We start from the raw sequence: 26,772 nt of genomic DNA, 5'->3' as shown, positions 1-26,772 counted from the left end.
TTTCTTCTTTTCCCATTTTTATTCTTTGTGTATGTGTCTAGACATTTGTGGGTATGTGCACACCCTTGGATACATGTGGAGTCCAGAGGTTCATGTTGGTTGTCTTTCTCAGTGACACTCCATCTTAATTTTTGTGACAGAATTTCTCACTGAACTTGGAGCTAACCAGTTCAGCAACCCTGTTTGGCCAGTGAGTACCAGGTATCTGCCTGTCTCTTTATCCCATGTGCTGGGATTATAGATCACCACACAGGTCTTTTATATGGTGCTGGGGATCTCAATCAACTCTTCATTCTTGTGTGGGAAGCACTTTACTGACTGAGCCGTTTCCCCAGCACCCTGTCTTTGTTCCTTTTCTCTTCCTCGCTTCTCTTTCCCTTGCTCTCCTTGGCTGTGTGTCGTGTTGAATAAATTTTAGGAGCCTTACATCCTGTTCAACAAAACTCCCAAGTCCACAGCTGTTCCACTGGTAGGAAATTAACTCGTTTTGTCCGTGCCATACTTGGGATTTTCTGTCAAATTAATTAATTGCTTTCTTTCTTGTGGCTTGCCATTATCAACAGTTTTATATTCTGAGCTATGTTCACAAAAGGAGGAAAGAGTAAGTATAACCACCCATCTTAAGTGGTGTGTGATAAATACTCTGAGGACATTGTCTCTGCTGCCTAATAGCTGTGCAGCTTTGGCATATTGCTCAGCCTCTCTGCTTTGGTTTCTTCATATGTAAGATCAGATGACAGCATGAGCGCTATAGAGTTAGGATGAAGATTTTAATAAGTACTTAGAATTGTAGTTGGTACACAGTAATGATTTTGTTGAGGAAAACAATATCTGACAATGGAATTTACATTGGAATTAATAAAACTTCAATTGGAACAAGAAGTATGCCAATGTTTTCTAGTTCATTAAGAAAAATTCAGTTCAGTGGTGATAATGTAGGGTAAGTGAGGATTCTCTTCAGTGTGTAGTACTTATACAGATAACTAATGATAATGTTTTAATTGTCCCATGTAGTAGAGGTTGCTGAGGGTCGCCTCCTTTGCTGGAAAATGTTTCCAGTAGAGGACAGGAAGTACCTTGGAGTCAGTGATGACTTGAGCATCACACCTGTGCAATGAAAGTTCGTTTTGGAAGCTCAGGATTTTCAGTTCTGGGCCAACTTTGCTTTTTCCTGATCCATGCATAATTGTCATTCTCAAAATTTTTTGTGCGGAGACTGTAAATGGATGCATTTTAAACATGTCAGTAGCGTAATAATCATAAGTTAGCATCAACCAAGATATTGAAATGTTTGTTCCCTCAGCCTGTTGCAGTGGATTTCATGACTCAGCCTTTTAGTAGCAATACTTCCTGCTTCATTACTTACTTTTCTTGCTTTGCTTTAGCCGAACATGCCTCATTTTGTCAGATACACTGTCCCCACCCACTTAGCAAACACAAATAACTGAATAGTAAGTAACTGGCAAAGCATGAAGGGCACAGTTAAATGGCAGTTTCCTAGGATTGCTTTCTGAACAGGAAACGCTCACCTGTGGGAGGCTGATGGGTGGAGCCATGCTGGTGAAGCCTGTTCTGCAAGTGTGAGCTTAAGTTGGGGCGTTCCTGTGGTGTGGCAAAACTGTACAGGCTGAGAGAGGAGGATTAAGCTCCTGAAGGCAGCTCTCACAGAGGCTGGCTCGAACACGGCTGAAATGTGGGCCAAGTGCTTCTGAGAGGGGCACCTGGAAGCAGCTGTCACCTCTAAGTGTGGTAGAGACCTGGCCAGGAGCCCTCACGTGCTGGATGAGGTCTGAGTTGGTGTGATTATGTTTCATTTGTAAGTCTTTGTATGGAATGCACAGCTACTGTTTTCTGCTGAGTCTACTGCTACATACAGTCACGGAGTAATTTTAAATACTGATCCTAAAACTTCCTTCAAAACAAGAGGTAAGAAGATCTCAATCAGTATTTCATGCAAACTACTTTTGGACTGATTCCTTTAGGTCATATTTGACCACATGTTATTTTGATTCTCAAGAGATTATGTGGTTCAGTATTTATCTGTAAATTGAATAATGTTTTGTTTGTAGAGTTGTGTTAATTCTTGAAGCAAACTTTGTCAGTTGTACTGTATTATTTTCCCAAAGAATTTTAGGAAATACTTATTTTTCTTCTGTTCCTGGTCAGCCTATTTTGTAATGCCTTTTTAGACCTCTGTTAATGTAAATGTGTGTGTGTGTGTGTGTGTGTGTGTGTTTCTTTCTTGGGCTAATACTATTTCAGTGCTTGATTAGTGGAAAATCAGCAGGACTGACTTACTTAAGAGTTTAGCAGGCTCTGGAAAGGCTGCTTTGATTAACATAAGGAAGTAGGTTCCCTCTGCCCCTTTGCTGCCAGTATTCTGCTCTTTCTAGCACTGTCCTTCCTAAGGATGACTGTCTTCATTTCATGAAAAAGTGTATTCTCAGACAGTGTAAGAAGGGTACTTGCTTATGTGGTACTTTGATAAAGCGTTTTCATTATGCTATTTTACTAGCATGACATGGAAGTAACTGTTTAAATTGTAATCGGTATTTTAAGTTGCACTAGGTGGAGAAGTTTCAGAATTTAGAGTATTTTTTCTTAGCCAACTTAAAAACAAAACAAAACAGCAACACCTATCACTCAGTCAAGATGATCTGAAAGCACAACCTTTTCTCCTTTTCAGTATTGGAATATAATGTTTTATACTTAGTAGAAAAGAGTGGAAATCTAAAATTAGCTAGAAAATTACAGAAGGAAAAACTAGAAGCAATCCTATATTTGTCTGTAACCTCCCTTGGTTATCTCAAGGCTTTCTTGGAGTTATATGGCCAAATATGACTAAACTTGGTCTGAAAAGCTGAGTCAGATTCCTGGTTAATCATGAACCAAAAGAAAATTACTGACGTTTTCAGATCAAGGGAAAAGATAAATTATAATGGAAAAATTGTTTCTGTCTCCTGTCGTAGAGATGAGTGTTTGGCAGCTGTCATTTTTGTGAGCTTACTGGTGGCTGTGAGGATTGTCCTTCTGTTGTATCATGAAGGAATTAGGGTTTCTATAGGTAACTTGCTAAAGATCTCAGAATTTTGAAGTGAAGAGGCACTGGATCCTAATTCCTCTGTCTGACTTCAAAGCCCAACTTTTGCCTTTAAGGACTTATTGTGAGTTCCATACTTTCCAAATATAGGTTAGAACCTATCCCTTTCACCTTTTGCTCTAAACCCCTCACAGCTCCCTCAACCTACCTAATGGTAATACTAATGCCCGCACAAGTCATCATAGCACCATAGAATACACTGATAGCAAAGTGGAGACTTATACTTGAATCTAATCAAAGAAGAAAAAAATAGTATCCAGGAAAGAGAGTTTTCATGCCACTGAGTAGTTTCTAAAATGTTTTGTTTCATGAAAGTATATATAGTATTTTGTTAGACCTGTTATCTTTGATATACCTGAATTCCTATACTATGTGGTTCCTATAATTTAATTTTTATGAGAATGCATTTCTTCCTGAAATTATACTTACCTAATAGTATATCCTGGAAAAATAAGAGCCCAAACAATATTAAACATCTTAGCAGGATTAAAAAAAACTATAACCTGTCTATTATATCATATTCTGGTATTAAAATATATTCAGCATCACAGAATTTACATCTATCTCATGTTTCCTCCTACTTGCTTCTGGTAAAATGCAAATCTTCCTTTTGTTCCACTTTTAGAAATGAAATTAGTCATAGTCTTTTATATAACTGAGTTGGTAAAGTCATCAAGTTATTAAAAAAAGAACACACTTTGCTTTTGCAAAGAGTTGAGGAAAGAAAGCACTCACATGTATTTTAGTTTGTAATTGAAATTTAAAAATAAAAAAACAAGTATCTCTGAACCAAAAAAAAAAAAAAAAAATCTACAAGCAACTTAAAGTCACACAATTTATATTTGAGCCTCTGTGATATTTCTAATAGGAGTCAGCTTCCTGGAAAATCAAATAAGTAGTGTAGATACGAAGAGCCTTATCTAACATTATGACATTTTCCTAGGGTACATGGACTTTTAAAAGTCTGTGTTGTAGCTTTGTGTGTTCTGTCAGAAGGACAGTATCTATTGCTGCTTTGGTGTCATTTGCAGACACAGTTTTATTCAAATATTTTGGCATGTCATACATGCGTACTGTGCTAGGTGTGGAGAAGCTGGTTGCCTGTTTTTGCCTAGTTTTTTTCCATGTGAGCTATTCTTTCTTTTGTCACTGAAGGATTCTCTTTTAAAAATCATGGCACGTTTATTTTCCAGAGCCTTTAATGCCATTGATTTGCTTTCAGGTCAACAGTGGCTTTGAAATGGCTCCTCATCTCCCTCATCAGCAAATGAGAGTCTATTATATAACTGTCAGTAGGGTTCTTTTTTTTTTTTTTTTTTCTTCAACAAAGAGTTATTACTGCCTGTGTGCCATTTTAAATCCAGCACACAGGACCCAACAGGCATTCCTAGGATACCTGGTTTCCTCCCTTTGAGGTTGGAATGTCAGACATCACTGTGAGAGCTGTGCAGCCTCCAGATATTTTCTCTCTGGCAGCCTCTTGCAGCTGTTACCTGAACCAGTTACAGAATCGTGTTTTTTCCTACTTTCAAAACTGTTCATCTATCAAGAAAAAAATAATTCTGTACTTTTTGTTCCACATTAACATCAAGAGCATTTTAAAAGCTGAAGCCTAGCTTACGTAAAGGTTTTTTGAGTTTATGTTTGGGGAATTGGCATGGAGCCCAAAACTGGACAACTGTTGTATTCTGATTTCAAAAATAGAAGCTAACTTCAGTGGTTCCTGCAGAAGACATTGTGGATTTTGGCTTTTGAGCATCACTCTGTAGAAGTCCGGAATTTTGTAGGTAAAACTTACTGCTTTTTCTGTTTTGCTGCAATAACTTTCTTCATAAAACCTAGGACCAGAATCAATGTTTAAAATGTATATGGAGTTGGACAACAAAAATCATAATAGAAATGACATTTTATGCTTGCCTAAGAACGTGGAAAAAACAGATATAATCAATAGAATTATCATATAGCATGGTTAAATTTATGCCTAGGTCTTAGAAAGGAAAGTATATTATGTAAGTTAGTTACATAAAGACTCCTTCGTCTAATTTTAAGCATTCATAGAAAAAATAATTTAAAAAGAGCTAAACTCAATATACTAGACATTAAACTATAATCTTAACAGTGACTTTTTAATAAGTTTTATACTAACCTTTCCCAAGATGATTTAGGAAGCCAACCCTACTTAAAACAGAGCTTTCCAATTAAGTTTTAGATACTGTTTCTAATAAATTATTCAACACGTAAATATTTTCCATGAATTTGATATTTTATATGCTATTTGACATTTGTTTTCCTAAAGAATTTAGTGTTTGGGAGATATTTTTAGTGAAATCTAGTGAAACATTGCATTGTACCATTAAATTAAGGTCTTACACTGACTGCCTGTAATCTAAAAATCATTGTCAGATCATATCTTCATATTCTTGGCCAAGTGAATTTTCACTAGCCTAGTCGACAAAGGGATCACCTTCATCAGACCATTAGTTGAATGTCCCTAATCTTAAAAGCTTTAAATTATGTGTTTAAAAATATTCAAATAGAATGACAAGATGACTAATTTTTTTTAACAGAGTGCAAAGTATGTATATACAAAATAGTACCAAATTAACTGAAGGGAATTAAAATATGGATGCTAGGTTATCTTGATTATATATTGCTGGATATGTAGAGAGGAGGAAAGGTATAAATGCCAATGTTCTCATAACTTTTAACATAGCATGCAGTGGGGGAAGTGCTCATCCTATTTAATATTTCTGTCTGAATGTAAACTTCTAAGAGTGTAATAGTGATTAGAAACATATGACTCATTTAGAATGTAGTGCTAATAAAAACTGAAATAAAATTTATTAATATCTCTAAGGTCCTTGTATATAGTAAGCATTCTGTGAACATTAGTTATCCTATAATTATTTTATAACTGGTTGAGTGTTTCTTTTCCTTTGTGTTGTCTTTGTAAGACCAGGAACAGAGCTGTGCTAAGTGTCTGAGAAAGGAAAGACCAGAACATTTATAGAGATAAGAATAAAGTCAGAGATAGAATATCTTGGAAATGTCCTTATTACTTAATAAAAACTTTGTTTTGATCTGTAAGAAACACCTTTGCTGTGTTCTATAGAATGGCCCTGACTTTGACCTTGTAACCCGAACACTCAAGAGCTCAGGCAGGAGAAGTTTAATGCTACCCTGGGCTGCAGGGCAAGGTCCTGGCCCCTAAATCCGCAAAAATTCATATCTATTTTTAATAAGGGGCTACATGATGATATAAAGGAGTCTGTTACATCATTATCCTTCCTAAGAACTTCACATGAAATTTTTTTCAATAGTATAAGAGACATGTTTTTAAAAATCTGTATTTTAGTTACTAGAAGCTTTTTTTAGTTCAGTTCTTTTAAATCTTGAGTAGAATCGACCATCTTGAAAGTATTCTTTAGAAATTTATAGTCACTTAGACCATAATTTGTGAGTCCATTTATTTGAAAATGGAAGTTTTATTTATATCAATATTCCCCCCACACCCTATTTAAGTGCTAAGCTTACTCAAAATCATTGCTTTTTTGTTTTCCAAAGGGTCTTTTAGGTTATACAATAATACCTGCCAAGAATTAGTTAATTTTCACATCTTTTGCCTGGATACCTTTGAGCTATTTAAGACTATATATGAAAATCCTTGTCTTTTCTTTGCTATCATTTAATACACGAACAACCTTGTGTTTAGAAGTCCTTGTTTAGGCTGTCACACTGGAATCTCTCTCTCTCTCTCTCTTTGTGTGTGTGTGAGAGAGAGTGAGAGAGAGAGACAGAGAGACAGGAGACCGAGAGTGTGTGTATGTGTTTCAGTCCCAATGTTTGTCTTGACTTACAATATTTATTCTAGTTCTGCAGAAGGAGTTGCCATGGCTTCCAGCTTTAGTCATTAAATTCTCACTCTTCTTCAAGTCTGATTACCTGTAAAGGATATGAGAAGTCATACAAAGCTTTCAAAAGAGGTTTGAATCACACTTAAATAATTTTAAGATAAAAAACAATACAACAAGATCATCTTAGTAGATACAGTAAATCAATCACCTGGTAAAGCTCATCACCATTTTATTTTATACTTTTAATCAATTAGGAACAGGGAAACTCTTCACCTTTGTGGTTTTTACCCAAAAGACCCAAAGTTATTCTTGAAATATGAGAAACAATCAGATTGAGGCCAGGAACAAGATAAATATTTTAAAATATTGTTTCTTTTAATTTTTGTGATTATAATTACATAATTTTACCCTTCCCTTTCCTCCCTCTAAGCCCTTCCATATGCCTCTCCTTGCATTGTTTTAAATTTATGATTTTATAAAAAAATTAGTCATTCACAGTGATCCTTGAGCCATGGGTGCAGTTGTATTGGAGATGTAGCTATTAGGACTGACCACCACAGCTCTGTATTTTGATTGTTTGTTGTTCTCTATAATGGCTGTGATCTGTGGCAAAGGAAAGTTTCCTTGATGAGGGCTGAGAATGTGGATAAATATTTATTTACAATGTTGGTAGGGATAATACAGCTGATTGAAACAGATGCAGAAACCTATAGCCAAACAATAGGCTATGCTTGGGGAGTTTTGTGGAGGAGTGGGAGGAAGGATATAAGGAACCCAAGGAGTAAAGGACACCACAAAAAGACATACAGAATAAACTGCCTGGTCCCATGGGGACCACCAACTGAAGAGCATGCACAGGCTGGGTCTAACCCATCCTATACATATGTAGCAGATGTGCAGCCTGGTCAACATGTGGGTCCTAACAATGGGAGTAGGGGCTGTCTCTGACTGTTGCCTGCCTTTGGATCCCTTTCTCCTGGCTGGACTGCCTTGTCAGGCCTCAATGGGAGAGAATACCTTTAGTCTTGCTAGTACTTGAGATGCCAGGGTGGGTTGGCACCCCTTGGGGGCCTTCCCTTCTCTAAGAAGAAGGCGAAGGGAGGTGGGGGGGCATAAGTGTGGGACTGGGAAGAAAGGAGGGAGGGAGCTGGGATCAGGCTGTAACGTGATTAAATGAACAAAGGAAAAAATAAAAAAAGAATAAATATTTAGAACGTAGGTAGGGATAATGCTGGCTTAGTTAAGTGTCAGTTGTAGATTCTCTAAGATCCATGACTTCACTATCCCTGGTTTGATGGGTAGGTTTTCAGTACCAGTCATGTCTTAAGTCCAATTAGAGATTGCTGCTTACTGCCAAGGTATGTACCCGCAGGTACTGTATGTGTAGGATTATCATTTCATGCTAGTTACTATTAGGGGTTCAGAGGTGTCATCTCTGGGTAGGACTGTTAGCTGCTTCTCTTCCTTTGGTAGCTTGTATGGTGCCTTCTGGGACTGTGAAAGAAGCATTCAAATCATTTCTAGCTTAGAGGCCTCTGGGCCCTTTGTATGAAGTGCATAGTGTCTTCAGCAATAGGGACTTATGGTCCACCTCTGGGGGGGCAACCAAGGGCAACAGCTATAGTACATACTATTTTGGAAGTCTATTGAACAAACTTGACCAACAGTTCAAAAGAGGACTTCCCTTGCCAAGGGGTTTTGTTAGATGTCTTAGGCCTTTGGGGGGGGGAGCATTTTTAGCCCAGATGAGAAAATTTCATTTAAACCATGTTTGTATATTTATAGACAGACTTATAAGTATTGCTTTTGGTTGTTTGGTTGGTTTGGCTTTATAGTTGTTTTAGGTAGATACATAGTAGTATGATTCCTTATGACTTTTTCAGACATTCTTACTGTTATTTTACCCTTCTGTCTCTTTCTTGTATTTAAGATAAACATTATTTTAGAGATCCAGTTAAGTTGGTTAAGCAAATCAAAGGACTGGAATGGAAGAATCAAATCCAGATTATTTATATGTCTGTCAGTCCAGCAGAGACTACAGTCCAGTTATTACAATAACAGTGGTTGGGAATAGAGAGTTGGCTCAGCAGTTAGGAGCACTTACTGTTCTTGCAAAAGACCTGAGTTTGATTCTCTGCATCCACATCCATCAGCTGAAAGCCACATGCACCTCTAGCTCTAGGGGGATCTGTTCCCTCTTCTGGCTGCCACTAGTACTGTACATACATGTTACACATAGAGACGCACACATATAAACATAAATTTAAAAAAGGAATCTCTAAGAAATAATGAGGTCAGCATGGATGTTGAATAAAAGGTAATGTTTACGTTTTCTGTCTAGCAATAAGTACTTTAGACTTTTACAGTTGTGACAGTAATCCTGTTACATAGTTACTATTGTTAGTGCTTTTACAGACGAAGAATAGTAGTTTATCCACAGTCACATAGCCTGCAAAGAAGCAGGTATGGAACTTTAAAAACTCACTATTTCCAGTTATGTTTCTTTTTTACAAGAGATGTTAGAAGATGTAATTGAGAAAAAAGATACTATTTGCAGTAGCAACAAAAAAATTGTAACATTTCTGAGACTATAACAACATATGTAAGACCTTCATAGAAAAAGTAATTGAAGGACATAAAAGGACATTCAATAAATGGAGAAAAACACTGTTCATAGTGTTAGGAGACTCAACATTGTAGTTCAAATAGTTTCTTTTCCTCTAAAAGAATCTTTAATTGAGTGGTAGAGTTAATGACATTTCAAAAGGTTTTTACCCTGCAACTTGACAAGTTGATTCCAGAGTAACTATGAAATAGTATAGAACTAAAACACAGGGAAGAATAAATGAAGGGATTTATCTTTACTGGAAAAAATTAATACTTATAGCAAATGAACTAACTAAAATCACTGTACATTTTTTCACAAAACAGAATTAGTTTTACAAATTAGTAGACATGGAAGTATTTAATTAAAGGTAATAGAATACTTGACAATATATATGAAAGCTATAAAATGTGAAGAGCTGACTTTTTATATGGGAAATCATACAATATGTTTATGACTTGGTGTAGCCAGTCTTTGCTCCTTTATGGGTTCTTTTTTCCCCTGCTCGTTATCCCCCTGCTTTTACACCCTATCACTAGATAAGAGAAAAGAAGGATGGGGGTGGGAGAGGAAAGATATCCCTGAATCTAATTTCTTTCTTCTTATTTCTTGTTTGCTTGTAGCTTGTCTTTGCTACTGTGAGTTCTTCCTTTTCCTACCCTGTCTTACCCTCTGTCACTAGATAGGGCAGAAAGAAGGATACAGGGGAGAGAGAGATAGAAAGATCCTTGAATCTGGTTTCTTTCCTTTTGTTTCTTCTTTGAGCATGACACTAACAAACCACAACCAAACCCTCTGAATGACCAACAACCACCAACCCTGCCTCTGAGGGCCCTTGCATTATACACACTCTGAAAAATTTCCAGAATGCCAAGTGTCTGACGAAACCACGCTTCTGTTAGAGCACAAGTCAAATCGTACTCAGCTGCTGCAAACGGTACAAAGCAGCCCACATCCCTACACCTGGAATTAAAATGAAAGCACATTTTTACAATATTTTTGTGCTTTTTAAAGAAACTAAAATTCCAGAATTGTTCCTACAACTTGGGGTAAACAAAAATGCCATAAAATAAAATATGTGCTATACCTAATGACATGCTTTAATTTGTACAACAACAACAACAACAAAAAAAAAAAACAAGCTATAGATGTTCAATTAACATTTGTTTTCAGATCATATAAAGAATTAATGCCTATCAGTAAGAAAAATACAATCAAACAAAAATTAAGTTATTTCATTAAAGAGGAAACTGAGTCACCAGTAAAGCTAAATGCTTACTAAACTAGCAATCACAAGAGTACATGTTAAAGTACAATACTGTATTCATGAGATTAATAAAAGAAATGAAATAGGTCTGCAGAATGGCCATATACATATGGAAGTTCAATATTAGTAAATTACCTAGGGACTGTCATTCTGGAGATGACTTTGGTAAACTTTAAGTAAGGTTGGGCAGCAGCATACTCTGCAGTCCGATGATTCTGAGCATGGCTGCCAGAGCAAGCCTCTCATTGTGCCAGGGAAGCACTTATTAAATAGCTTAGTGCAATGTTGATTAAAATTAATAAAAAATTCCAGCTGACACTAGGACACTAGAAGTAGAAATAGTTGTACATACTTAAAAGGAAAGATTCATGCAGCGAAACATTAATATACTTAACCACAAGAACCAGGGATAAATCTCAAAATATATAATGATATAGAAAGTTTGATGCAATGATTTCATTCCTAAAATTCTAAACATACAAAATGCACACCTGAATTGTTTGTGACTGTATACAAATCTAGTTTGAGGACAAAACACAGGTGAGGATGAAAAATACTAGATTTGAAACAAACGTTTCCTATGTAGAGAAAATTGGATTAAGAAGAGCCTACTGCTTGAACAATCAATAGTGTTTTATTGCCTAATTTAAAATAGGAAAAAAATGTATGTGGACAAGTAATGTAGCTAAATGCTAACCTTGGCAAATGTAGATGATGGGTACATGACTATTCATATTACTTTGTTTAACTTAGTGATTCTCAACCTTCAGTGTAATACAGTTTCTTCAATACAGTCCACATGTTGACGGCCAACCATAAAATCATTTTGTTTTAATATTTTTTTATTTTTAAATAATTTTATACATTCACTTGTATCCCAGCTGTAGCCCTCTCCCTCTTTCCCTCCCAAGCCTCCCCTCCCTCCCTTATCTCCTCCCTGCCCCCTTCTGAGTCCACTGAGAGGGGGTGTCCTCCTCTCTTTCCGTCTGGCCCTAGCTTATCAGATATCTTCAGGATGGTTGCAGTGTCCTTATCTGTGGCCTAGCAAGGCTGCTCCTCCCTCAGGTGGGGAGAGGAAGCGCTTGAGTTCATGTCAGAAACAATTCCTGACAGTATCCACGGGGAACCCACTTGGATACTGAGCTACCATGGGCTATGTCTGAGCAGGGGTTGTAGGTTATATCCATGCATGGTGCTTGGTTGGATAAACAGTCTCATAGAAGACTCCTGTGCTCAGATATATTTGGACCTTGTGGGGCTCCCTGTCCCCTCTAGGATATATAAATTCTTCCTTCCTTCATATGATTCCCTACACTCTACTGAAGGCTTGGTTATGAGTCTCAGCATCTGCTTTGATTCACTGCTAGGTAGAGTCTTTCAGGTGCCTTCTGTGGTAGACTACTTCCCTGTTACTTGATTTCTCCTATTTCCAATGTCCATCCCCTTTGTCTTTCTAGATGAGGATTGATTATCTTACTCCTGGACCTCTTTCTTGTTTATCTTCTTTAGGTGTACGTATGTTTATCCTATCTTATAGGCCTATATAAGTGAGTATATACCATGGGTGTCTTTCTGCTTTTGGGATACCTCACTCAGGATGATTTCTTTCTAGATCCCACCATTTGCCTGCAAAATTCATGATTTCCTTGTTTTTAATTGCTGAGTAGTATTCCATTGTGTAAAAGTACCACAATTTCTGTATCCATTCCTTCATTGATGGACATCTGGGTTGTTTCCAGGTTCTGGCTATTACAAATAAAGCTGCTACAAACATGGTTGAACAAATGTCCTTGTTGTGTACTTCAACATCTTTTGGATATATGCCTAGGAGTGCTATAGCTGGATCTTGAGGTAGCAGTATTCCTAATTGTCTGAGAAAGCAGCAGATTGATTTCCATAGTGGTTGTACCAGTTGACATTCCTACCAGCAATGGAGGAGGGTTCCCCTTTCTCCACAGCCTCTCCAGCATGCATTGTCTCTTGAGTTTTTGATCTTAGCCATTCTGATGGGTGTAAGGTGAAATCTCAGAGTCGTTTTGATTTGCATCTCTCTGATGGCTAGGGATGTTGAACTTCTTACGTGTTTTTCTGCCATTTTGTATTCTTCTACAGAGAATTCTCTGTTTAGCTCCATACCCCATTTTTTAATTGGGTTACTTGAATTATTGCCTTTTAACTTCTTTAGTTCTTTATATATTCTAGATATCAGCCCTCTGTCAGATGTTGGGTTGGTGAAGATCCTTTCCCAATCTGTAGGCTGTTGTTTTGTTCTAACGACAGTGTCTTTTGCTTTACAGAAGCTTTTTCGTTTCATGAGGTCCCATTTGTTGATTGTTGCTCTTAGGGCTTGTGCTGATGGTGTTCTGTTCAGGAAGTTGTCTCCTGCGCCAATGAGTTCGAGGGTCTTTCCTACTTTTTCTTCTAACCGATTTAGAGTATCTGGTTTTATATTGAGATCTTTGCTCCACTTGGACTTAAGTTTTGTGCAGGGTGATAATCCATCAATGTAATCCACCATATAAACAAACTGAAGGAGAAAAACCACATGGTCATCTCCCTAGATGCTGAAAAAGCATTTGACAAAATCTAACACCCATTCATGTTTAAAGTCTTGGAGAGATCAGGGATACAAGGCACATACCTAAACATAGTAAAGGCAATATACAGCAAGTCTATAGCCAACATCAAACTCAACGGAGAGAAACTTAAATCAATCCCACTGAAATCATGGACAAGGCTAGGCTGCCCATTGTCTCCTTATCTCTTCAACATAGTTCTTGAAGTCCTTGCTAGAGCAATAAGACAAGTAAGGGATATCAAGGGAATACAAATCAGAAAGGAAGAAGTCAAAGTTTCACTATTTGCAGATGATATGATAGTATACCTGAGTGACCCCAAAAACTCAACCAGAGAACTCCTTCAGCTGACAAACACCTTCAGCAAAGTGGCAGGATACAAAATTAACTCAAAAAAATCAGAAGCCCTCCTGTATACCCAGGACAAAAGGGCCGAGAACGAAATCAGGGAAACAACACCCTTCACAATATCCACTAATAACATAAAGTACCATGGGGTGACTCTAACCAAGCAGGTGAAAGACCTGTTTGAAAAAAAAATTTCAAGTCTCTGAAGAAAGAAATTGAAGAAGACATCAGAAGATGGAAAGATCTCCCGTGCTCATGGATTGGTAGGATTAACATAGTGAAAATGGCCATCCTGCCAAAAGCAATCTACAGATTCAGTGCAATTCCCATCAAAATATCAACACAATTCTTTACAGACCTTGAAAGAAAAATTCTCAACTTCATATGGAGAAACAAAAAACCCAGAATTTCCAAAACAGTCCTGTACAAAAACAGATCATCTGGAGGTATCTCCATCCCCGATCTCCAGTACTACAGAGCAATAGTAATAAAAACTGCTTGGTACTGGCATAGAAACAGAAAGATGGATCAATGGAACCGAATAGAAGACCCAGAAATAAACCCACACACCTATGAATACTTGATTTTTGACAAAGAAGCCAAAACCATTCAATGGAAAAAAGACAGCATCTTCAACAAATGGTGCTGGTCCAACTGGATGTCTACATGCAAAAAAAAAAAATGAAAATAAAATCATTTTTGTTGCTACTTTATAACTGTAATTTTGCTACTGTTACGAATTATACTTTAAATATCTGTGTTTTCTGATGGTCTTAGGTGACCCCTGTGAAAGGGTCATTCAACCCCCAAAGGGGTCATAACTCACAGATTGAAAACTACTGGTTGAAGTCTTCTATATAATATAACCAGTTATGTGTGAATTTTCAAAGTAAGTATCTACATTGAGTTCTAGAAACCTCTGTCAGTTCACTAGCTCCTGACTCTCCAATACCTTCATACCACAGATCCATATTTCTAGTTCGTTTGTTCTGAAGCTGGTCTCTGGACACCTAGTAAAAAACTAAGCAAACATTAGCCCATTAAACAGTTTGAGGTTAAAACAGCACAACACAAACAAGCCTTTCTAAGAAAAGACTTTAAAAAATAATATTGTATTAATTCATTGAGAATTTTATAATATGTATTTGATTACATTTACTCTTCTTTGCCCCAACTCCTCTCATATTCACCCTCTCCAACCCACCCAACTTGGAAGAGGTGGGTCAGGAATGGAAAGAAGAGTAGGAGGGGAAAGAAGAGGTCAGGGAAGGAGAAGGAAGGGGAAGAGGAGCAATGTCTCCTCCCACTGCCCTTCCTGCTTCTCTTTCTTCTTCTCCCCATTGATTCCAGTTTATGTTACCAAACTAAGAGTTTCAGTGAGGTTACCCTATAATGTGTAAACTTACCCAATGTGTAAACAATACCCAAACTTCATATGCTAGCAAAGTACCAGGAAGGCTTATTTCTCTTTGAATTGTTGGCCAAAGAGGTCCCATAGATTTTTCCCCTCCGCAGCTTAATTAAAAGCTATTGCCAATATTCTTGGCTACCTTTCAGCATTTGATGATAAGAGCCTGTTGCTGAAAACATCATGTTAGTTACCAAACACCCCCAAAATGGGTCAGAAATGTCACATTCTTCCCCCACAAAGCTTGAGGATTATCATAGAAGAGGGGGCAGAAAGTTTGTAAGAGCCAAAGTTGGTGGGAAACTTCAAGGAAACAGTGTTTTCTGGACACTAGGGTAGCTGCACATATGAAGCTACATCACTTGCAACAGTGCACACAAGATCCATACAAGCTCAAGCCAGACAGAAACCTAGCGTGGAGCATGGTGGGGAGGAAGGTATGAAACCCCACCCCTGTCTGAAGCAGCACTGGCATTCGATAGCCACTGGGAGAGGGGGTGTAACTCTGGTATGTTGATCATTCTCCCGGGCATGCTTTAAATTTTGTTTTTTAGGTTTTCTTTTAAAGACAGAATTTTATCTTAGCTTATCAAGACAGTTTAGTAATGCTCAAGATAAAATTCTTACTGTGTGATCCATGGTGTGTAAGATATTGCTATACTTAATAAAAGCAAACTTAAAGAAATTCAAATAATAATTAAAATCTTTATATAAAAATATTTAAAGTACTCAGTAAAGACTTAGAATGCTTGTCATAAAAAGGCTGTTTTAAGACATTCTAAATAATATGAGTAGTTGCCTGTGTTTATATTTGCCACTGTTGAATGTCTACCAAATGATTATCTAATCTGTATTTGAGAACAAAGTAATAGGTAGGCTTTTGAATACAAGTGTGAAATACCACTGGATTTCAAATATTGCAAGCTTTATATATATATTTATAAGTTTATCAATTCATTAGTTTAGTCATGGCAATCTCCACAGAGTTTATCTACCAAAAAATATCTTGTGTTTTGAATGCTTAACTTTCCGATTTTGTTATAAATGTTACAAGTGATGGATGTTTAAATAAACTTAATGCTGAAGCCATTTTCTACATTCAAACCAGCTTGTTTTACACCCTCAGAAGTTATGATGAGCCCAGAATTGTGTGGTTAGTCTAAAAGATAAATGAGAACTGATTCAGGGAACTCTAGGTGAAATATGAGAACACATCTGTTTTGAGACTGCTTGAAGCTTTTGTCAAGTAATTAAAGACCTCAGTGCCCCACCTCTATGTCAGTGTTCACTTTGCTCTATAGAAATGGCCGTTGTTAGTATCTTCCCATAAACTGGTAATTGGTATCATAAAGATTTACCTTGGCAAGACTAAGTTGTACTGTTGAAGCTTGTAACTACCAGGAAGACAGGTCTGGTAGGTTTGCCTGGTGTATAAAAAGATTGCAGATAGAAAATCTATAATGGCTAAGTAATATGGAAGGACTTAGTATTGTGACCCATGTTGTATTTTAAATTTTGGAATAGGAAATTTGCATATAAAATATGATTTGCTTTAGTGGATTCATTTTATACTTCTTACACATTTTATTATTGTCTCTAATGTAGCATGTTTTGTGAACTTTGACCCTTACAGCCTCCCTTCTACTGTATTGCTGTTTCTCCTCAGGAGTGAGTTTTTTTAGCACTTAGTCATCTACAACCATACTGTACATTCCTCAGCAGCAGAATTCTAGTGGAGTTAAGAGTGCTCTGGTTTTGCTCCCAAGGGAGTAACTGGTAACATTGGACAGAGATGGGAGACATTTCTTGAGTTCCTTTTAGCCATTTTAATATGTAAGAAATGAGGAAAAAACTAATATGAATGAACAATTTAGAATTGTTGCTAGAGCATCGAATTTGAGTATAATTAATTTGAACATTTTTATTAGTTAACTAATTCATGTGTTGTTACCATAATGAATATTTATTATTTGAGGCCTTGTGGTGGGATATAAATTTTCAAGAAGGAAATCTGCCACCCCATACTCCCATTCTTAGGACTGGACATCATGTTGTAAAATATCAGTTATGGTCCTGAAAAGGTAGCAGGAACAAGGTGGCTGCACAGTAGAAGCCAGGAGGACGCACATACCAACAGTATTTCCCAGCACTCTCAAGTGGGGCTTAGAATTGCTAGTGACAGTTTCTGATGTCTTAATTTTGTGTTCTGTTGCAGTCTTAGTCACTTAGGCCTTATGTCAATGTTTTAGAAAAAAAAAAAATGAATGTGTACATTCTTCACCCTAACTAGGAAAAAAGGCACATTAATAAACTAACAAGCAGGGCTAAAGTAGCCCAGTGCTGTGGAAAGCCCAGTTGAACAAAGACTATACTCCAAATAATGGGGTTTATTGTGATTGAGAGTTTGGTTAAAGAATCATAACTGTAAATTCATCCCATTATCAACTCTTTATAATGTATACTGTATAATTAATTCCCATGATGATTCTAGGTTTCATGTTTCTAAGTAATAAAAAAAAAAACCAAGAGTATTTGTTCTTTTCTGCTCTTGAGTAGCTCAGTTCAACACAAACAATAATAAAAATGAAGCTTAAAAGAACTAATTCTATGTATATATGCATATATGTATGAATTTGTGAAGTGTTGGTGAAAGATACATACATTCCTCATTGTTTTTATATGATAAACTTCTGTATCTTAGTTTACAAAATCTATTTTGAAGCTTATGATGTGCTAGTAAATAATCTTAAAAAAAAAGAAAGAAAGAATAGGCTGGGTATGGCAGTGCATACCTGCAATCCCAGTACTTGGGAGGTGGAGGCAGATGAATCTCTGAGTTTAAGGCTACCTGGTCTACACAGCAAGTTTGAGGCCAACCAGGGCTACATAGCCATACCCTGTCTCAAAAACAAAAAACAAACAAACAAACAAACAAAAAACAAAAAAAAAACAACCAAAAAAACACACACAGAACAAAAACCGAACAAATAAAGAATGTATGGATGTAAAATGATTTATTTAGCCAACTCGTTATTGGTGTATTTTTGGCTTTAGTGTATATACTACATGGTTTGTTTTTGGTGGTTGTTTTTTTTTTTTTTTTTTTATGTAGTCACTTCTTTTAAATTGCTTAAATTAGTGTATTTTCATGGCACAAAGCCATACATGGCCTGCCATTTGTAATCACATTGCATACTGTCCCCTACTAGCTCTCTTTGATTCATATTTCTTGGAGCAGTTCTCCCTGACCATCCTGTCTGTTGGAGGTACTTTGCTCTCAAGTCATGTTTACTTTGTCCTATCTATTTCCTTATTAGCCAATAAAAAAAAAATCTGGCTTCCCTTGTTGTCTTCATTTAGATAGTATGATACAGTCCTAAGAGCTTGGGTGTTAGAACCAGGGAGGGAGTGTGGGGTTGGGGAGGGAATGAGGGAGCGGGATACAGCTGGGACACAGAGTTAACAAAATGTAACTAAAAATAAAAAAAAAAAAAAAGAAAATGGCTTGGTTTTGAATTCTGATTATTTAACCCTAGCATGTTGAGTTTCTATCTTGTGCTTCACTGTTCTCATTTAAAATTAGAGCTAAAAGGCTGACTATATGACACTTGCCTCATAAGCCTTTTAACCCAAATTTATTAAAAAAAAAAAAAAGCCAGGTGTTGTGGTACATGTTTGGAATCTGGAGTCCCAGCATTCCTACAGAGAGAGACTAGAGAATCACCTGGAATCTCCTGGACTGTCTAGCCTGGAGTACAGATATGGCAAAAAAACAAAACAAAAACAAAACAAAAAACAGTAAGAGAGACTGCCTCAAAAATTAGAGAACTGACTCCCAAAAATTGTCCTCTGTCTTTCATACATGGCTTCTACACATGTGTATACACAATAGTAAACATAAATTAATTAATCAAGTTATTAGCAGCTAGGGGGCCGAGTCCTCATGTTTAATGCCATTATAGAGTGCTCCTTTTGGTAAAGAGGAAGAAAGATGGATTCTTTCTCCAGTTGTACCCCATGAATTACAAATTCTGTGAACATTTCTCATCATTAAGAAAAATATTTTAGCCAGTCCTGTTTGTGCAGTCGTATCTCAACTAGTTGAGAAATTAAGGCAAGAGGATCGTAAGTTCAAGGCCTGCCTGGGATACAAAACAAGTTCAAAGTTGTCCATGCAACTTCGTGAGACCTGTCTTAGTGTGAACAATATAGAGGCCAAGGATGGCTTTTTGGTAGAATGTTGCTGAGCATGCACAAAGCTCTAGTTTCTATCTCTAGTACTAAAAAAGAAAAAGAAAAGAATTTTTCAGAACTGACTAGAAATGGAAACCATGTTTACACTCCTTTGGGCCTTTCTTAACTGTGAAGACCTCTAAAGCAATCCACTGAATCCAAATTTGTTCTTTCATTCTTTGAGATGTTAGCTGGTTTGCCAGGTGGGCTTGAGTAAAAGGAAGTGTAGAGTACAGTATATATAATTGCTCCCAATCCCATCAGATGGGATCACAGTCTAGTGAGAACAGAGTGCACCAACATCTACAGCTGCCTACAACTATAAAGTATGTTTATAACAGGTTACCTTGAAGTTAGACTCTCAAGGTTGGTTTCTTTTTGTGCTGAAGTGTAATTCCTTGACACAACTAAGGTATTTATTTACTTTTATTTCTTAGTGTCTAAAAAGCACGGCAAGCTCATTACTTTCTTACGAACATTCATGAAGTCTCGCCCAACAAAACAGAAGCTAAAGCAGCGGGGAATCTTGAAAGAGAGAGTGTTTGGTTGTGACCTTGGAGAGCACCTTCTGAATTCTGGGTTTGAAGGTAAAAACAAACTGTTATTATTGGTTCCTGCCATGTTTGTATTGGTTTTCTGTCCTCAGTCACTGGGCAGATGTGGTGAATGGAGTGTGCTGTGGTTCATTTCAGCAGCTGGTGCTGAGCTTCAGCAACTCACCTCAGCCCTGGGTGGAGTGCCTTGCCAAAAGTGTTCTGATCATGTAGGAGGAGCTGGTGGGCACAGAGGGCCTTGTTGCTTTGGGGGCTGTGTTACATCTGTCTAGGTACCTTGTCCGGCCAACTTACCTGTTCATGTCCTAAAATATTTATTTCCAATTCTTTGTGGGGAGAGGGTGGCAGGTTTTATTTTTGAAATTGTAAAATACTGAAACCACCCATGTAGATTTTGTACCTAAAATTTACATCCCTTTCTCCTTAAATTCTGGGTAAAGAATTTAGTGGTTAGATGGATGGTTGGAGGGAAGGATAGGAGTTTAAAGTTTTGTTGGCTGAAATTTTAAAAAATGTGTTTTTTAGTATCTAGATTATTTGTATTTCATTTAATAAGTATGTAGGATATCTTTTAAGATTTGAGACTTTATCCATAGTTTATACTGTATATATCTACAGTTATACCGTGAATATATATTTCATATAGTGTTTTAACATCTAAAACATTAATTGTATATTTTAAGTTTAAAACAACTAGGACAATCATGAAGAAAAATATTTAGATATTTTATATATAACTGTGAGAGGAAATGAGAAATATATATATATATAAAAATAAAGATGTATTATGTATAATTATTTTCCTTACATTCATTCTGCTTTTATTTAGACTTTAAAAATAAATAACAACTATAAACTATAGTTGTGTGCCACATAATGCTGTATTGGCAGTGATTGATTGTACATATGATAGTAGTCCCATAAAATTGTAAGGTAGCAGAAAAATTCCTGTTACCCAGTGAGATGGTAGGCTTCAGAAAACTTAGTACAGGCTGGAGAGCCCAGGTTCTGAGTTTAGTCTTCAACATCACTCACTGCCTCCCCAAAAAAAATTCCAGGCCAGCAAATCAGTATGTATTTATAATGACATTGGTGCTGATGATTGTATAAAAGTATAAACTATAACGTTATCATTGCATATCTAGTTTTTGTTCTTGAGACAGAGGCTTTGTATGAGCCCTGGCTGGCCTGCAACTCCCTATGTAGTCCTGGATGGCTGCAAAAATCTTCCTGCCTTTGCTCCTGTATACTGAGATTGTAGGTGTAACCAGCAGGCCTGACTGCACATAATTCCTGATAACTGTAATGAGTGATAATGTTACTAGTTTATATATTAACTGTACTATTTAAATAAGCATATTTTTATTATACAGAATGTTTCATTATGATATTTCTACACTCGTTATTTTAGAGTACATTACTCATATTTAAAAGTTACTGTAAAAGAGTATGTTGTAGGTACATAATTCCTGATAACTGTAATGAGTGATAATGTTACTAGTTTATATATTAACTGTACTATTTAAAGAAGCATATTTTTATTATAGGGTATGTTTCATTATGATATTTCTACACTCGTTATTTTAGAGTACGTTACTTCTATTTAAAAGTTACTGTAAAAGAGTATACTATAGCTGGGCGTGGGCACAGTGGCACACACCTGTAATCCCAGCACTCAGGGAGGCAGAGGCAGGCAGATCTCTGAGTTTGAGGCCAGCCTGGTCTACATAGCAATTCTAGGACAGCCAGGGCTACACAGAGAAACCCTGTCTCGGGGAAAAAAAAATGGAAGAAGGAAGGAAATAAGAGTGTGCTATGCTGTGATGGTGGCAGCAGATCACATATATCTTGCATTCATTGTGTCTCTTGACTGTATTTTTTTCTCCTACATTTAACTTTAATCTCATGTTGTGTTTTTCATTGTGGCCTCTAATGTTAGCTACACTAACATTAAGAAGAGGCCACGTTGTTTAATCTGGAAACAGTATCGAAGGTGACTAAGGACTGTGCAGGGAAAAGGTAGTCAGTGATGGTCCTTCCCTCCTTCTAGGCATGCATTCTATTAGCTCTAATCATGAAGAAAGAAAAAGAAGCGATGGTGGCTGTCAGAGTTGTGCATTATTAGAGACTCAAAACTGATCAAAGTGTTAAGAATAAGTGACTACTGGATGCTCAGTTTTAAGTAGAACATAACACTCTAAGGCTCAGGGAACATCACTGACTAGGAGGCAGAAAGACTGCAAGAGGCAGAGGATCAGAAGGAGTGCTTTGAAACAGTCCTGTCTGGGAATGTCATGGCTGTTGCACCCATGAACTCACAACAGCAGCAACTATCTGTGCAAGATCTTATTAGCATTCTGTCTCTAATGGGGAGGGTCTCATAAGACCACCCCTTCCTGGGGAGCTAGAGGCAGTTTCTCGGAGAGGCAGTGTCATACTCCTTAACGGTATAGACACTGGTATAACTCCCATCCATGCTCATGTAGACAACCCTAGATAAATGCAGAGAGCTACAAGCATACGCATTCAGATGTGTGCATGCACGTGTACACACACACACACACACACACACGAAAGTAGGAAAGGAATGGTTGAGAAGAAGAGATTAAGCGAGAGAAGGAAACTGGGGAGAATATGACAAAGTAAAGCGAAAGGGGAGAGGAAAGAGAAATTATGAAAGAATAAATCAGTTTTAGAAAGAGAGCTCTGCATTATTAGGAATGAGGCTGACAGAAATTGGCTGTCTGATGAGTGAGTGTTCATTGCTAACTTGTGCCCAGACTGATAGAGTTCTGTCACTGACACACTCTTAGCTACCAGGGCCTTGCTTGGGCGGCACCAGAGCATGGCACTAGAAGGTGAGTAAGAGGAGTGCTCCTGCTTCACAAGATTTGCCAAGGGTGGGAGGGTTGTGAAAGCAGCATGGCTGAGGTGGGGCTGGCAAACGCCCTAACCTGGGGGGTGGGTGAGGGCAACACTCAGTCAGAGGATGTTCTTGAGGAACGCAAGAATTTGGAGTAATTGGAACCAGATCAGAAGTACACAGTTAAAGAAAAGACAAGAGTGAGGAAGCTGTGGAAGAAAAGGAGTCCCAGAATCCATGATGAGACTATTCCAGCAGCTTCCATAGAACTAAGCAAGCTCAGTTTACCCCAATGCCAAAAAGTGGTCTGTAACAGGAAGGATTCTCTTGTAGATCTATAGCAGAAGAGCAGCCAAGCCAGCAACCATGGATACCTGGAGAGGGAAAGGAGCAATTGTGTCAGGGCCTCAGAGTGATCCCAGAAGGACTGGTCACTTCCATTAGGGCAAGATGGGGAACTGCAGACTGTGATACTGAAAATCCAGACCCGGTTAGAATGGACGAACATGCGTATGTCTTTATTTCTAAGAAAAAAGGATAAAATGTAAAATAATTAGAAAAATGGGAAGAAAATAGAGAGTAAGTAAGATAATTCATAGCACATTGTGGTTTTAGATGTGATTGCAAATGAGTCAAAATACAGGGAAAAACCTTATAAAATAAAAGTTTATAGTAGCTAAGATTAATTTAGTAAAATAAATATTTTTATGAGTTTAGTGCAGCTTGTGCAGGTTTCTAGACACAGAGGTGCATAGCACTGCCCTGAGCCCAAGCATGTCGTCATCCAACACAGCTTCTAGTTCATAGTAAGTGTGCTAAACAGGTGTGCTATATTTTTCATTTTATACTATACTTTTCTCTACAATAGTTATGTTTAGATGTTTACAGATACAAATATTCCCCACTGGGCTGTGATTAACTACAGTATTTAGAACAGTAAGACGCTGCTCAGGTTTGTATCCCTGGAGCAAGATTGTACAACCTAGATATAAAGTGGCTACATTGTTAGGTATGTGTGAATATACACTCTGATGTTGGCACAGTGAAATCTAAGGCTATCTGATCATATGTCCCTGTCATTAAACAGTGTGACTTTAGGCATTTGTGGCACTTTTTTTCTGAGAGGCTCATATCATAGTGATATTTTGCTATGCAGTTTATTCTCTGAATTTTATTGCTAGTGATGATCAGATTTACAGAGTAATCCTGTTATACTTTCTACTTTTCAGCACCTCCCTGTTGGGGTGAATGACAACCCTGACCTGTTTTTCTTACAGAGTGTTGTAAGAAATCACATAGGAGCCTGACAAGCCAGTTTTCTGTTAATTTTTTTCATTTGTTGTCCCAGTGCCAGGGTTTACTTGGGATAATTTGACAGAGCTTAAGCTCTCACTGTTTAACAAAATGAGAGTTCACTAAAGTATAGATATTTATAGAACTGGTGCTTTTAAAACTGCCAACAGTATCTTCTGTGCAACTATTATACTGATTTTATTATTTATTTGGACATCCTTAACTGTAGAGTTGGGTTATTTTCTTGTTTTTATGTCTCTTACCTTTGTATAACCTTGCTTGGTGCAATCATTAATAAGAACGTGCTTGAGCTTCCAGCATTACCTCAGCAGGTTTCAGTTGAATCCTACAAGTTTGTATTTTGCCTCCCTCCCTTCTTTCTCCTGAATTAGTGGAAGACAGCTGCCAACATAACATTTAAAAAGTTTTCCTACAGTATTCATAAATTCTCTGGTTATAAAATCTGGCGAGGTAGAACGGACTTTTCAGGTATTTAAGTTTTTTTGTTGTTATTGTTTTTCATGAAGGCTTGTTTTAGTTCTTGTACACACTTAAAATAGGATTTCCTTAAAAGTTTGAAGTGAAATTGCTAATAAAAATAGTGAGGACTTTGTAGGAAATAGGTAAAAATATTTTTGATATAAAACAAAAGTATTAGGGCTGGAGATGTAGCTCAGTTGGTAGAGTGTTAGCCAAGTAGACACATTGCTCTAGGTTTCATCTCTAGTACTTTGGAAATGAGCATGGTATTGTACACTTGTAGTCCCAGTCCTTGGGAGACAGAGCAAGGAAATCAGAGATTTAAATCATCCATCCATGAATTTAAGGCCAGCCTTAGCTATATGAGACCCTGTGAAAAAGAAGGAAAAAAAAGTATTTTTAAAATCTACAGAGAGGAAACTGTTGGCTCCAAACATCACTGTGTTTGAAGTTACTTGTCTCCTTTAGCAAAAGCTCTTATTTTAAACTATTGTGATTTTATGACTAAGCATAGTAGAAAAAAGCATATGGAATTACTCCTAATTTGATCCCTCAAGTTGGTATATTTTCTTAACCTAGAACCGTAGTGTTTGTTCTGAGTGCACTGTACTGTTGTGACAGTACCCAGAAGCCATCTCCCTGAAGTCAGCAGTACTTTTAATCCTTGCCTACAATGTCTGCCTGGTCTCCACAGGGTTACTGGGAGAATGAGTGAATACAGAGGACAAACATGAAACCAAACTGTTGAGTAAAACGGAGGATCAGTAGTCGTTGTACTATCTTTATCCTACTTCTTTTAGCAGTGATTCTAAACTTAAGAATTGTCACTTCTAGCTTAAATGTTGTCTTATTCTGTTCTTGTAGGTTCATACGAAAAAATTAAGTGTTGAAGTAAACCAGAATTGTATTTAGAATATTTGTGGTTAGTTCTTAAAGTTATCTTATTTTAGAGGGATCACTTTGAAAGTACCTATGGTTATATTTCAATTAGGTCATTGTTTTGTATGCAGTTGGCTGGTTTGTTAAAGGTGGGTTGGGGGATATCTAATAAAGTTTCTCTACTTGTTTGGGAAAATATGAACATATATTAACTTACTATGATATGAAATAAGAGTTTAGTGAGTGTTACCTATACTTTTTGGTCACTTGTTTTTAAGAAATAATGTATGCCTAGAGAGTGATAATAAAGAAATGATATCCTCTCTGCTTGAAATGATTTCTTCCAAGGCTAGTCCTGTGTATATGGGTGACCCTGCTTGCCCAATGAGAAGTACTCTTTCTCTCTCTCTTCTTTCTGTGTGTGTGTGTGTGTGTGTGTGTGTGTGTGTGTGTGTGTGTGAGAGAGAGAGAGAGAGAGAGAGAGATGGTGCATATGCATGCTGAGGCTAGAGGTCAATGTTGGATGTACTTTTCATTAGTCTTCACTTAAGTTTTTGAAACAGTTTCTCTTTTTATTTTTTAATTAAATTTATTTATTTTTATTAATTACAGTTTATTCATTTTGTATCCCCCCCATAAGGCCCTTCCTCCTCCCCTCCCAGTCCCACCCTCCCTCCCTTCCCCTTCTTCACACATGCCCCTCCCCAAGTCCGCTAATGTGGGAGGTCCTCCTCTCCTTCCTTCCGATCTTGTCACATCAGGAATGGCTGCATTGTCACCTTCTGTGGCCTGGTAAGGCTGCTCCCCCATTAGGGGGAGGTGATCAAAGAACAGGTCAATCAGATTTTGTCAGAGGCAGTCCCTCTTCCCATTACTATGTAACCCACTTGGACACTAAGCTGCCATGGACTACATCTGTGCAGGGGTTCTAGGTTATCTCCATGCCTGGTACTTGGTTGGAGTATGAGTCTCTGGGAAGACCCCTGTGTTCAAATTTTCTGGTTGTGTTGCTCTCTTGTGGAGTTCCTGTCCTCTCCAGATCTTACTATTTCCCACCTCTTACATAAGTTTCCCTGAATGTTGCCCAACAGTTGGCCATAAGTCTGCTTTGATAGTCTGCAGGGTAGAGCCTTTGAGAGGACCTCTGTGGCAGATTCCTAGCTTGTTTCCTGTTTTCTTCTTCTGCTTCTGCTGCTGCTGCTTCTTCTTCCTTCTGCTTCCTTCTTCTGCTTCCTTCTTCTGCTTCCTCCTTCTGCTTCCTCCTTCTGCTTCCTCCTCCTGCTTCCTCCTCCTGCTTCCTCCTCCTGCTTCC

At 37.5% G+C, this 26,772-nt stretch overlaps 1 protein-coding gene across 4 annotated transcripts in view; it reads left to right on the top strand.

Moving 5' to 3' along the window:
- The window catches only part of Arhgap32 (Rho GTPase activating protein 32), a 158,386-nt gene that overhangs the window by 109,241 nt on the left and 22,373 nt on the right, over positions 1-26,772 (top strand). For 3 of the 4 annotated variants that reach the window (XM_055601441.1, XM_055601440.1, XM_055601443.1), the window contains one exon: positions 19,829-19,978. In XM_055601441.1, coding sequence (XP_055457416.1) covers positions 19,829-19,978 — 150 coding nt within the window. Of the gene's footprint in view, positions 1-1,831; positions 1,927-19,828; positions 19,979-26,772 lie in introns of those variants that run through there. The other variant, XM_055601444.1, reaches the window with a different exon arrangement.

Source organism: Psammomys obesus, unplaced genomic scaffold (assembly GCF_907164565.1).
Source record: "Psammomys obesus unplaced genomic scaffold, mPsaObe1.curated_primary_1811, whole genome shotgun sequence".
NCBI lineage: Eukaryota > Metazoa > Chordata > Mammalia > Rodentia > Muridae > Psammomys > Psammomys obesus.
This window is presented reverse-complemented; position numbering and strand designations above follow the sequence as displayed.